Here is a 14,239-nt window from a genome sequence, read left to right as displayed (position 1 = left end):
CTTGTAGCACAGAGAGAATAGACAACAAGATCGAACAAACAACCAAAGGCATTATTCTAACCATATTAACGAATACCAACTGAACGAGAAACAAGGAGCAACAAGGAAACTAACTGGGATACTAAAATCAAAGGGGAAAGCCAAAACTCTTAATCAAGGCATTCTAGGCATAAATCACACACAAAGACACATTCCACGCTTCAGTTAACTAAAACACCAACTCGTAACACAAAATTCTTTTATCAGACATTAGCAGTAAACCCAAAGAGAACTGAAGCATTCAAATGAACAGTAGGAGGGTCAACAAAGATCTTCAGCTCACAAACAAACACCAACCAAAATGAGTCAAGATCAAAGTGAAGTTTACCTTTTCGGGGGCAGCAAACGGGACTCGACGAGTTGCCGGAGACTTCCACCACCACCAACGGATTCCAATGGACCAGGAGGATGACAAACGAGATAAAAGAGTGGAAACCGGACTCGAAACTAGTTGTCTTCTCTGTATTTTGTAGGTATTCTTATAGTTATTTCTTACTATATTGCTCTCTGTATATCAGGGAGAACAATGCCAACCTTTCCAATTTTTCTTTCAATTTTCCTCCTTATTTCTTTCTATTCGTCTACCAGCCAAAGACCAACCTAAATAACGAAGAAGAAGGGAGTTATTTGTAGATGAAAATTTGGGCTGACAAGGGAGGGAAATCGGGTTGAAATTGAATGAATTTCAATTCGAAATTCAAAAACTCCTCTGGAGATGAGGCTCAAACTACTGGCAATCGTACCAATTTCTAACGGACTCAAGAGGAGAACCATCCGATTCAAGGAGCAAGGACGAACTTGCAAGGAGATTGATCCACCTGGATGATTCTCGTACGAATGGATAAAAACAGAGGAGAGGGACGTGCGGGCTGCTGCTCGCGTCTGAACTGGGTCGCGATTTTGGGCTAGGAAATTGGTTCGCGTTTCTGGACTGGTTTTGGGCGTCTGGCTCGCTGTTCGTTTCTGGGTTTCTTCGCGTGAAAAAGAAGAAGAACGAGGTGGGGTCGTTTTGGTGTATTGCTGTATGTTGGGTATGTTTGGATCGCTGATTGTATTGTATTGTGGGCTGGGTCTTTGCTGTTAACATTGAGAAAATTGGGTTGGCTGATTGTTGGAGTTTGTTTGTACGTATTACTCACTCCGTCCTATTTTATGTGATAATATTTAACCGGATACAAAGTTTAAGAAATAAATGAAGAGTTTGAAATGTTTACAAAATTGCCCTTTAAAAAGTAGACTCACTTTTCTCTCTCCTCATAAATGTATTGGAGTATTATTTTAAGATTAAGTGAGACCAACAAAAATAAAAAAAAGAATTGTACCTTTAAATACTTACCACATAAAATGGGACGGAGGGAGTATTTGGAATTGTATTGGAATGGGTTTGCTGATGGGCTGTATTGTTGCTGTTGGGTCTTTGAGAAATTGAGAATGGAATGGGCCTTTGAGAATTGTAAGGAAGAGACCCAAAATTGGTTTAAAGCTTAGCTGAAATAAAGGGGTTTAGGAAGTGCTAAATGGCTAAATTTGGAATTGAGGAAAGAGCCAAAAGATTTCGATCATAGCCATACAAAATTAAAGATCTAACCAAATTGAATTGATATGGATAAAATTGGCTAATAATTAAATAAAATGAATTAATATTAATCAATTAACAAGCTTCTTAATCTCAACGAAGTAAAATAGCTAACTTAATTATAAACTAATTATTTCAAAAATATAAACTATTATATAACTAAACTAATTAACCAAATATTTAAGTAAAACTAAATTTTTTTTTAGATATTTTTGAATAATCATAAAATATAATAATTATATACATAATTATGTAAAACATATGTATTATCTAAAAATTATAAAAAGTGACAAAACTAGTTAAAATAACTTGCAAACTATATTATTATTATTATTTAAATTTTTTTACAAAACTAATTATTTTAATTCGTTTGAAATTGAAGAAACTCAAAATGATTAATTTATATTGTGGAGGTTCAAAATTGGGTGTCAACATTGCATATCTTTTTTGATGGGACTTTCTTGACAAATATAGTTAAATATTTTCCCCATTGTTTCCGTTTATATCTAACAAATAGTGTTCGAAAAATATTTTATGGATTAACATTTGACAAACTTAAAGGACCAAAAATTATATACTGAAGGAACTACTTAATACCTACCATCAAACATTAGGGATCATTTGTTCATTTTCCCTTTTCACAACTTCCTAAAGCACAACATCTGATGGATAACAAGGGGTTGTCAAGATACTTTTAACTGGCTTAAGTCAATCGGTTCCAACAAGCTGGCATTTAAACTACATTGACTGGAAACCCTATGATGGGTACCAGACATTGGATGGAAATAAAAGATGTAGTTGCTCTCAACTACTTAATCCGCGTGCTAGATTTGATCATCCGCAGTGTATTCATACAAACTACTTCTACCGTGTAGATTTGCAGTAGATAACTAACACTTCTTCAGTAGAACTTGGTAGTGGCAGAGAAAGTATTTGAGAGTCTACATCCCAATGGAAGAACAGTAGCTTACCACTAGAGCTACATTCGAATATTCCTGGAAAGAGTTCCCCTTTGGACTGTTTGTGCTTTCTGATGTGAGGCGACTTACTGATGGTTCCATGACTTCTTTCCTTCACCTGTTTTGGCACAACTTTCTTGCTTCGCGCACATTCATCTGCAAATGGTTTTTGAAAGGTATTCGTCAGCAAAGGCGAAGCTGTGAATTCATTTCACTGTGAAACTAGGTATTCTGATCCAAAAGAGCTGTCACTCACAGATTCCAAAGTTCTTTCGAGAATCTCTCTCACCACAAGAATCTAGTTATGTACAAACAGAGGAAATATGTGCCGTTCGTATGCACTTTTGCACTCAAATACCATGTTCCCATTGTGAACAGCAAAAATAATCCAAATCCAAAAAAACTAGAACTTGTTAAAAAAACTTAGAGTAATCGAGATATAGATGTTAGTATTACTTTATCAAGTTCAATTTCGACAAGAAACAACAGACAGTACGATAAAAAAGATATCATACAGCAAACTCAAACTCTGAAACTTGGTACTAAAAAAGGCGAATAATGACTTGCAGAGAAAATGAATACAGATGGAGCACCAAGATATGATGCAACTCGCAAGATGTGAGGCAATTCACCGTGTATGTACTCAATTGTCTCACGGATGCATTAAAATGACATATTAATAAATTTTAAACCCCTAGATCAGTGAATACCTTACAGAATAACAACCCTTTGCCTTTACTCTATGAACTAAGTGAAATCCGTATATCTCTGATACATCTTTTCACATGAAAATCATACAACAAAGTCAAAATCTGAACTTAGTACTCAAGAAGACAGCATATTGGCTTGCACTAAATGAATTATGACGGAGCACCAAGATATGATGCAATTGCAAGATGACACAGTATACTTTTTTCTCAAAAAAATGACACAGTATACTCCACAAGCTGTCACTTTAATGTTAAAAAATACATTTATTTCTGTTCTTTCCAACTTGTTTATCTCATAAAATGTTGTTTTGCAAGGAAAATGATGAACATCAGTTTCTGATGGATAGCATACGAGAGTAGGTTCTTTTGGATGAGATGGCTATTCAAGTTTAGTTATATAAATTATCTCTGGAGTGCTCACTTTGTCAACATCTTCAGTCTCTTGCTCCTGCTTAGTTAACTACGGCAACTGCCGCATAAACTCCTCAGCAGCTACACAGGCCTGAAAAACCCATCAAAAGTAACAAATGCAGCACATAAGCAAAGACAAAGAACTCAGAGAATGTTTCCCTTACTCGAGGAGTTAATATTGATATAGAAGCATCTACAAATTAAGTTGAGAACTATGCCATTTTTTGCCGACTATAGGGGATTCATGATCAAATATTACACAGCAAAGACAAAGAATTTTAGAAATATGTCCTTATAAAAGACTCCGGTTTAACCAATTTGAACAAAGGAAATAGCAATTGAAGTATTCATCTGCTCAAAGACCATGATAATTCAAAACAAATATGATAATTAATTATCTAGGAGAAAGCCTAGCTAGTCCTTCATTCACATTGAGAAGGGTGAGTAAACTAGTATATATACCTACCTATATTTAAGCTAATATCCTGGGCTTGTGGGAAAGAGCTGCAAAGTTTCTGAATAGACGGGCTTCATCTTGGTGTTGGTTCATCATTGTTTCTGAGAAGATGAGCAACTGACCTCAATCTTAGGTTCATCTTTATCCAAGCTCATTCCTTTCTCCAGGGGTATATAACCTAATGTGCCCATAGTCATTCAGTGTTCTTCCATTTGCCTTGGATGTATCCCATAAGCCAGCAAGAGGTATCAAGAAAAAATGCATAGCAGATTCTGCAGGACATTCTGGATGGTTGGATAAGGCCCCTATAAAAAGGTAATGAGTCAACAAATCATAACTTCACATGTCATGTACAATCCCCAAATGCTATTTTTGACATGTTTTATATATTATTTATTATTACACTTAGAAGTTCTTGAAGAGTTAGCATCATTAAACAAAATTTAAGGTACAAATATTAGTTAAGTATTTCTTAAGAAATATGAAGCTAGAGGAACAGAATGTATATATATATATATATATATATATATATATATCTTTGAAATATGAATACTATTGCATTGTTTAGCTAACTTACCATATTGTCCATCATAACATCTTCGAAATCTTCAACATTCCATACTCTGGTAGGTTTTCCAGAATTTGTTTGCATTTTCACTATGTATTTGCCCATATCTTCAATCAAGTCATGCATTTCAATTCTGTCATATTTAGAGATGAACACAAGGGATTTTTCAATTAGAACATCTAATCCGTATTCAGCTCCAAAATCACGGCTATCAACAATTTTCATGACTTGTTTTCTTTCATACGCACGGAAGAAACATGCGATATCTAGAAATATCTTTTGCTCTTTGGGGCTCCAACCCATCATAACTTATTTTGAGTTTTTCAACAATTTCTGAATTAGACTTTTTCTTTATTTGGTCTACAGTTTTTGTCCATTGAGTTAGGCCTTTCTTGTGCAGCAAAGAACCCCACACCTTGAGGGCTAAAGGAAGGCCTTTAGCCTGATTTACTACCTCCAACGATAACTTCTTAAAACACTCATTTGGAACTTCTTTTCTAAAAGCATGCTTATTGAACAATTGCATAGCATGATGGTCAGGTAGTGTAGGCACTTTGTATATTGCAGCATCCTTCTCTATCAATTGTCTGTTTCTAGTTGTTACAATGCTACTGCAAAGCTCTCACTTTGGTTTGAACATGTGATGGATCCACATCATAGAAGATCGGTATGACTGTTTGTCTACTTTCTTCCTCCTTGCATTCCATGATCTTCACTAGTTCATTCAAGCACCACCTCGACGTAGCATAGTTCCTTCAGAAAACGATGAGTGCAACTTGAGACTCTTCGATAGCTTTCAAGAGTTCTTGTGAGATGGAATCGCCTTGCTCTAGCCGTTTATCATCTTGAAAGGTGAATATTCCCCTGTTTCTCAGGCCTTCGTACAAGTGACTCGTAAATGTTTTACGGGTATCCTTACCTCTAAAACTTAGAAAGACATCATACTTCCATAGAGGATAATTTTGTGAATCACTCGCAAAAGAAGAAGAAGAAGATGCCATGGATTCAATTGTACGTTTTGAAAAAAAACACAAAAAATTATGTGTATAGAAAGAAAACGAAAGACGATCTTCTTAAACTAATCGTAATTATGTTAATGGCTTAAAGATGATCTCTTTAAACTAATTATAATTATTATATTAGGATTTTCTTCCAACTTAAATAGAAGTAACTAGGAAATTCCTTCAAAAAAGAAAAGGTGAATCAGATGACCCTCTCCTTAAACTAATTTACGGATGAAAAAAAAGTATATTTTGAAATTGTAAATTATGTTAATGGTTTTCTTTGTCATCAAAAGCAAACAACTTTACTTTAAAAAACATCTATGGGTCATCTTGTTCCAAAAACAAAATAATAGGAAATATAATTGAAGAACGAAGATGGCTCGGAGGCGTATAATTATTTTCTTTAAAGAGATATTGGTTGTATTGGGGAAAAATATCCAACAATCATATATTATATTTATATATAAAAGGAGAAGAAGAAACGCTTACGTGTCAACACCACAAAATTTGTGGAAATATTAAATAATAAATAACAATTTAAAAAACAAAAAATTAAAAACCGTTCTTTTAAATTTGCTTACCTTAAAAACTGCTGTATTGATTTCTTTTTTTAAAAAAAATAAATTAAATATGTTTGTTCCTAATAAAATGCTATATGTCTAATTTTTTAAAAATAAATTTTATAAATGTAGAAGTTAGAGTTTATGAATTATCAAAATTAATTAATTTAAAATTTTAAAATAAAGAAATAAATATCTATCTATATATATAAGTTGAGGTGATAGCGTCTACGTGTCAGCACAAAAAAACAATAATTTACATATCTATTATTGAAATTAATATATTATTTATATAAATTAAACATAATTGAGCACACCAGTCAATAATGTGAAAGACACGTTTTGTCAACCAGATAAAATATTTCAAATCGAAAAAACTACTTATGTCAGTTTTATTGCAACTGCATCAGCAAATTTCCATTTTAAAATACAACAAATGGTTACCACAATTATAAAGCCTACATTATACGTGAATGTCATGAACAATATATATTCCAATTAGCAACAAAAATAAATAATGCGCTCAGTTTTTTTTGGTGGTTATGAGGCGGTGAAGAAGGAGAGGCTGCTTTAATGGACTAAAATACTTTGGGTGTTATAGTCAATTTTCAGCAAAGAATGTGCAACTGCGTTTTTTATTTTCACCGTTAACTATTTTTAATATGGAAGAAAAAAATTTCAATACGATCTCATCTATTTTAAATCACCGTTAACCATTTAAATTGAATATTAGGACAATGTTAAAAATAAATTGAAAAGAAAAACAAATAAATATTGAATATGAAAATATAGGAAAGTGTTAAATTTGATTTGCGGATAACTTTTTGTTTGAATGTGTATTAAATAAAAAATAAATAAATAAAACAAAGAAGAGGTTTATAAACTACCTACTATTCTCATTCCCATTTCTTCCCACGATCACATTCCCCCCACACCACCATATTTTCTCATCTATAAAATTTTATGGAGCAATGGACCTATTCTATTCAAAATTATTGTTTTTCTTCATATCTTATATGAAATGCTAATATTCAAAATTTCCAAATCGTAGAAAATAAATTAATTGTGAAACTCCATAAATTTTATTCTCTTACATCCAAATGGGTAGCAAAAAATATAGGTTAGTATTTTTTTTAAAATTCAGATAAGTTTTTCTATCTATTCGGTGAATATTTTTTTTCTTTTTTTTTATTTATAAAAGTTGATAAAATAATCCAAAGTGATCAAATTTCACTTGATATTAGAAATTGGTATTTCTCATTGATTTTATTTCCACATTTGTATGTGTGGAAACTATGGAGTTTTATTGATATTCTCTTTTATTGATTTATTTATATAGGATGTGAGATAATATGATAATTTTTGTGTTGTTAATATTTCTTGATGTTATGCTATAATTTAACTTATATTACTTTATGAAAGACTCAGATAATATTATTTAATTATTAGATAAATTTTGATAATATTATTTAATTATTAGGTTTTACTAGGGAATGATTGTTACTGCCTTAGTCGACACTAAAAATTACTCATAACCTTTTGTGGCAATATTTCAGAATTTTGTGGCGATTATTGTCGCAGCTAAAGGTCTAGTTCTTTTATAGCGAATCCTAGTTGGCAACGCTTAGGTGGGAGGATTAGTCCCGTGGCTTGCCATGTCACTAAAAATTTGGGGTGTTAACTCTTGAGAGTATTTGTGGTAGGATAACGGTAGGGGCATTTTTTATCCCAAAATGTAACGAAGGGTATAAGTGGTCTATTTCGCATAATTCAAGGGTAATTTTGACTCTTTTCCGTAGATAGAAAGATTTGAAAGTTAAAAATTAGAGTAGAAGATTGTCGAGCATTGTCTAATTTTCTTATTAGTATTATTTTATTACTCTCCTGTTATCTTATTCTTATTTTGTTTTAGCATCCTCTTTACTTTATCGTATTAATTATTTCTATTGTTCTCTTCTCTATTCAGTTATAGTAAATTTCAAATCTTCGTCCATCTCTACCTCTTTAAGTAATTTATAATTAATAAAAATAATTCAAATTCTCAAAAGATTTTAAACTTTTTTTTTGGCTGTAATTATATATATATTATATATATTCTGACTTTAGACCACTAAATCACCAACTCTTTCATCAACTCTATTAAAAAATAATAAGACCAGAGAATATAGACTACTACTCCTAGTGATTGATGTTCTTTTTATTGTTTAATATGATTATTTTAAGCAATATTGTTTATTCTATAATATTTGACAAAGTTGATTCTATCGGATGATTAATTCAGATTACCTATCAAGAATAAGAATATCAAATAAAATAATTAATGAATTTATTGGATGTGTTTCCTGTTAATAAATTTAATACAACAAAAATCTGAATTAATCAGATCAATTATACCTAATTTTGTATTTTTTTTAAATTTTTATATGTATTATATAATTAATAAAGATATTTTTTTATTTGTCAACCATCCAAATTATAGTTGTATGGAAAATGACTCAACTCACTATTTTAAAGAGCCAAAATATTTTTGTTTTCAAAATTATTATTTGTCATATATATTAATCTCTGATTATTTTTGGAATTATGTGGTGAAGTCAACAAATTACTACGCGAGTTGCAATTTTTTTTTTAATTATACTAAAAGTATTATAAGTTATAATTTTATACGTATCAATTTCATGTAAAAATACTATATATTAAAAAGCGAAATATAACCAATTGATATGGAACAAAAAGGGTATATTTACAGTAATAGTACAAGTACACTATTTTGGTAAAATTCTCTTCATTTTAAAAAAAATAAATCATTTTATAGCTCACATAATATATATTCTTTTGTTTATAAACAAATGACCTAGTTTGACTTGACATGAAATTTAAGAAAATAAAGAAGGTTTTTTCATTTTTGTAGTCGTAAATTAAAATTATGTCACATGTACCAAAACGTTCTTTAATTTTGTGACTTTAAACATATCAAGTGAAAAATTGAGATTAAAATATTTCCAAAAAAGAAAAAGGCTCGTTTTTTTTTAAAATCAGACTAAAACAAAAAAAAATCATTCCTTTTTAAATGGTGGGCGTATAATATAAGACAAAAAAACAGCCTTACAAATATAGTACTAAAGTTTATTTTGTTTGGTCCGTTGGCTACTTGCACTCAAAATAATAGATCTATTTTAAATGAGGAAAAATAACAACCACTTCTTTTCTACTCCAACAAACCCCCGCTAAGCCTTATGGTGCGTCATTCAAATTTAATCAGAGCTTAATTGCGAACTCTAAAAATTGAATCGAAAACAAAAAGAAGGATATACTTTAAATGTGGAAATGACAACCACTTCTTTTTCCTCTCCAATAATATTGCTTTCTCTGTCTTATATATTATGTGCTACATAGTATAGTATACATTACTCAAAAAAATCAAGAATCAGATTAAAAAAATAATATGGAAAAATCACATGAAAATGAACACCCAATTAAGGCATTTGGATGGGCAGCTAGAGACACTTCTGGGGTACTTTCTCCTCTCAATTTTTCAAGAAGGTACAAATTTTATTAATTTCTTCGATTCGTAAAATTATACTGAATACGTTATTATTGTTGTTGAGGTTTAATTTGGATTTTGAAATGAATGCAGGGGGACAGGTGAAAAAGATGTGCAATTCAAGGTAATGTATTGTGGAATTTGTCATACTGATCTTCATCAAATCAAGAATGAATGGGGCATCACCAAATATCCCATTATACCTGGGCATGTTTACTTATCTTAATTGCCTTTTTAAAATTTAATGTTTTTTATTTGCTATTGTCGAAATTTTTTACTGTGTATAACAAAAAATTGTACCTATTTATGCAAAAAGTGTTGAATCATCAAATTATTAGTTTCATCTTCGAACTATTGACAGTCTTAAAAATATCCTTCTACTTGACTAACTAAACTTAGATACACCCTCGATATACCTACGATCTGCCACATGACATAGCAAGTGGTCTCAAACTCTAGTAGGAGTATGTGACTCCTAATAAAAAGCTGAGAGAGGTGTTGAAAACCCCCTAAACTTGACGAGAATTTAGGAGTGTATTTCACCCATGTTGCAAGATCGGAATGTACATTAAGTTCAGTCAGTCAAGTAAATGAGTTTCTTTAAGGTTGTCAATAGTTCAAAAATGAAACTAATAATTTACACCGAATTTAGAATTGTTTTCAATACTTCTCTCCATATATTTTTATTAGAATTCTTGGCTCCGCCACTTACAAAATATCCATTTTTCCATTAAAATCTGCAAGAATATTCATTACTAGAATTCTGACTGCTTTCAGAGATACTACAAACATATTGATATTTCTGGGGCAAAAAAAATCCTAATCTGAGCTACTTCCAATTTCCTTCTCTTATCTGCTTGGAACTATGGAACTATGTTGGTCAGACTCTTCAAACATACCTTTCGATACGTATTGGATCCTCCAAAATATGATACGGTGCTTCAATATTTTTGAAGAATCCGAACAACATAAATTTGCACTATGTGGTAAACAATTTTGAACCTCAAGAAGATTATGTAAGTGGATGTTGTCTTTAACACCAAACAAAAAAAAAATTAAAATACTTGGATGGAAGGGGTAGAGGGCGGATTGATTTCTCATATGATCACTCAGAAAGTATACTTTCTGTGATAATAACTACTAGTTGAATGATCATCTGGACAAGCTCGATTAAGTCAACTAAGAAATGTGTAGCCAAAACCCAAATGTATAGTGAAATTGATTAACAAGTTATGCCTTGAAGGTCAATATAGTTTTTGAGTTTATGAGATAAAAAATTATGTCAATCTCAATTGATTTTTCAGGCATGAAATTGTTGGAGTGGTAACTGCGGTTGGTAACAAGGTAGACAAGTTCAAAATCGGAGACAAAATAGGTGTTGGATATCTAGTAGGATCATGTAACGAATGTGAAAATTGTACCAACGATCTCGAGAATTACTGTCCTGGACAGGTATTGACAGCCAATGGTACACACTCTGATGGAACCATAGCTCACGGTGGTTACTCCGATCTCATGGTTGTCAACGAGCATTTTATCGTTCGTTGGCCTGATAATTTGCCAATGGAAGCAGCTTCCCTGTTATGTGCAGGGGTCACAACTTATAGCCCTTTGAGATATTACGGACTAGATAAACCTGGAATGCACATCGGTGTTGTTGGTCTGGGTGGACTTGGACATATGGCTGTGAAATTCGTCAAGGCGTTTGGGACCAAAGTTACTGTCATTAGTACATCTATCAGTAAAAAAGAGGAGGCAATTGAACGTTTATGAGCAGACTCATTTTTGGTTAGTCGTGATCCTGAACAAATGCAGGTCAGTTGATCAATCAACTTAGCTTCAATCACAAATTTACAAAGATATTCATGTGACACAAGAATGAATTTTCTTTTGCACGTGTAAATACAAGCAGGCTGCAGGGGGTTCACTTGATGGAATCATTGACACTGTTTCAGCGGTTCATCCTATTTTTCCATTGCTTAATTTGTTGAAAACTAATGGGAAGCTAGTGATGGTTGGTGCCCCAGAAAAACCACTAGAGTTGCCTGTATTTCCATTGCTTTCAGGTACATTTCGCGTAGTATCTTATTCTTCATTTAAGTTCTAACATGTCCCTTTGATTTAGTTAATAACTCAAGTATATAATGTGGAAAACAGGACGGAAGCTAGTGGGAGGGAGCGCGATAGGAGGGGTGAAGGAGATGCAAGAGATGGTAAGCTTCGAGGAGAAGCATAACATAACACCAGATGTTGAAGTTGTGCCAATGGAGTACGTGAATACAGTGGTGGAACGTCTCGTGAAATCGGACGTTAAGTATCATTTTGTTCTTGACATTGGCAATACTTTGAAGAAGAGTTAATATAGGGACATGTTGTTCTTGTTGTGTGTTTGTATTTTAAGCAAGAAAAAATGGTGTGAGGGAATTACTAAACATTCCTTTCTACTACTCTTATGTTTAATTTTATATGACACAATAATAAGTTTTCGTATACAGCTTCTTTGTTTTTTGGTTTTCCATCCACTCTTTGATATTGTTTTGGGGCCCAACCACCGTACAATTGAAAAACGATACGACAAGATCAATTCTGGTTCTTCTTTCTATCAAAATAAATCAAATTCAAAAGTACACCACCCTTCTTTACTGTAACACCCCAGAGAATTTTTCGAACTAAGACTCGAGCCGTCCTTCATGTGGAGTGAGATTTTACCGAGGAATAAAAATTTCTTGAGTGTTAAGTTAAGGTCCCTAGATGTAGCACATTGAGTTCCAAGAAGAGTTGAATTGGAAATAGTCATTTTTGGAAAGAATTCAAAATCTGGAAAATTTGGCTGTATGGAAAAAAAAGGTGAGTTTTTGGTCAATTTTGAGCAGTCGTAACTCCTAGATCAGAATGATTTAGGAGAATTTCCAGTTATGTCTGGAAATCCCTTGGAATGATCTTTCCAACGCCGCCAAGTTTGCTCGATTCCGAGTTCGTATGAGTGAGTTATGCCCTTTGGAAGTTGGGCTGTTGGCACAGTCGCACAGGGCAGTTTAGTCCGAAAATTTTAAGGGTATTTTGGTCTTTTCCCTAGCCTATTCTTTTGGTTATATTGTTGTGTTAGACTGATTTTAGATCAGTTTTGTCTCATTTTAAAAGAGTGAGAGTTAGGGCTTTTGAGTGAAGAGGAGAAGAAGAGAAGAAAGGGAAGATCAAGCAAGGAGATCGTCGTGATTTCGTCGGGGGTGATCCCTATCAAGGTATGTGAGTTCTTAGTGATGGGTTGATCCTTTCCCCCACACACCAAACTCATTTTATTTTTGAGAAAAGATTGGTCATGTTGTTGAAGTTGTTGGGTTGTGTTGTTGGTGGTGTTGGTTTGTGTTGTTGAAGTTGTTGGTTGTGTTGTTGGAAGTTCTTGTTGGTTTAGTACATGATTTGATTGTGATTTTGAGTTGAATCTCTGGTTTGTTGAGGGATTTTATGATCCTTAGTGTTGGAGTTGAAACCCTTGAAGTTAGGGTGGTTTAGAGATGGAGAAACAAGAGAGGAAAGTCGAATTTCGGGGAAAAAGGGGCTGGGGCGTCGCGCCAGCCAGCGCACCCCAGCAGGGGCTCTGAAGTTTCCCCTATGGGGTGACGCGCCTAGCAGTGCGCCCCAGCAGATCCTCTGAGCTCCAAGGGCTGGCGCCCCGCGCCTTGCAGAGCGCCAAGGACGCCAAGTTCCCCCATTCCTTCCCCACTTTCTCATGCATGTTCCTAGGTATTGTACCTATGTTTCCTAGTTATTTTCAACACTCCAAAGTACGTCTAAATGTCAAGAACTCACCCATAACATGTGATCAAACACCTTGAATTCATAATTCCAATTCAAGGAGAGTTAGTTTCCAAGTCAAGTGAAGTTAGAAGTCAAGTGAAGTTTGAAGTCAAGCTTAGAAGTTAAGAAGTAAGTCCAAGCAAGTCTCTAAAGCATTTCAAGAGTTGTTATTAAACGTTTTACCTTCGTTTTAAGGTTCAAGTTTCAAGTCAAGTAAAGAGTCAAGAGTTTCAAGTTAAGTAAAGAGTATCGAGTTAAGTAAAGAGTATCGAGTTAAGTCAAGAGTTACGAGTTAAGTCAAGAGTCAAGAGTTGAGTCTAGAAGTTCAATAAGGGAGTCAAAGCAAGTCTTTAAGGTTTTCCAAGGGTCTTCTTTGAACGTTTTAACTTCTTTTTAAGGCTCAAGTTCCAAGTTAAGTATAGAGTTTCAAGTTGAGTAAGTTTCAAGTTAAGCCAAGAGTAAGAGTTAAGTTCATTTCTCAAAAGTTATTAGGGAACTAAGTATTTCCCAAAAAAGTTTATAAATGTTTTCACATATAAGATGATAGAAAACTGAGATGTTCTTTTTTTTAAAAAGAGTTTTGAGAAGTTTGAGTACTATCTCTTTTTGAGAA

General features: G+C 33.1%; 1 protein-coding gene and 1 pseudogene across 3 annotated transcripts; one reads left to right on the top strand and one right to left on the bottom strand.

The window, feature by feature from the left end:
- Positions 1–2,232: 2,232 nt before the first annotated feature.
- LOC102599153 (TMV resistance protein N-like) lies at positions 2,233–5,747 on the bottom strand. 3 transcript variants are annotated; one of them, XR_001472452.1, is made up of 4 exons: positions 4,730–5,747; positions 4,162–4,457; positions 2,831–3,786; positions 2,233–2,730 (listed from the first exon to the last, which is right to left on the bottom strand). XR_001472452.1 is itself a non-coding variant. In XM_006367117.2 (2 exons), the coding sequence occupies exons 1-2, from the start codon at positions 5,024–5,026 to the stop codon at positions 4,401–4,403; spliced, it is 354 nt and encodes a 117-aa protein (XP_006367179.1). In that variant the 5' UTR covers positions 5,027–5,739; the 3' UTR covers positions 3,832–4,400. The 3 variants fall into 3 exon arrangements, 1 of the variants encoding a protein (XP_006367179.1); XR_001472453.1 differs by having other exon boundaries at positions 3,706–3,786; positions 4,730–5,744; XM_006367117.2 differs by lacking the exons at positions 2,233–2,730; positions 2,831–3,786 and having other exon boundaries at positions 3,832–4,457; positions 4,730–5,739.
- Positions 5,748–9,666: 3,919 nt separating this feature from the next.
- LOC102598828 (8-hydroxygeraniol dehydrogenase-like) lies at positions 9,667–12,199 on the top strand (annotated as a pseudogene).
- The last annotated feature ends 2,040 nt before the right edge of the window (positions 12,200–14,239 follow it).

Source organism: Solanum tuberosum, unplaced genomic scaffold (assembly GCF_000226075.1).
Source record: "Solanum tuberosum cultivar DM 1-3 516 R44 unplaced genomic scaffold, SolTub_3.0 scf00734, whole genome shotgun sequence".
Taxonomy (NCBI): Eukaryota; Viridiplantae; Streptophyta; class Magnoliopsida; order Solanales; family Solanaceae; genus Solanum; species Solanum tuberosum.
Note: the sequence above shows the minus strand (reverse complement) of the source record. Positions and strands in the feature narration are given on the sequence as shown.

Excerpts from the sequence above, each read along its gene's own strand:
- LOC102599153 (XM_006367117.2), bottom strand. The coding sequence starts at position 5,026 with ATGATGGGTTGGAGCCCCAAAGAGCAAAAGATATTTCTAGATATCGCA. Across the intron at positions 4,458-4,729 it reads ATGTTATGATGGACAATATG|GGGCCTTATCCAACCATCCA; the intron begins GTAAGTTAGCTA and ends ACCTTTTTATAG.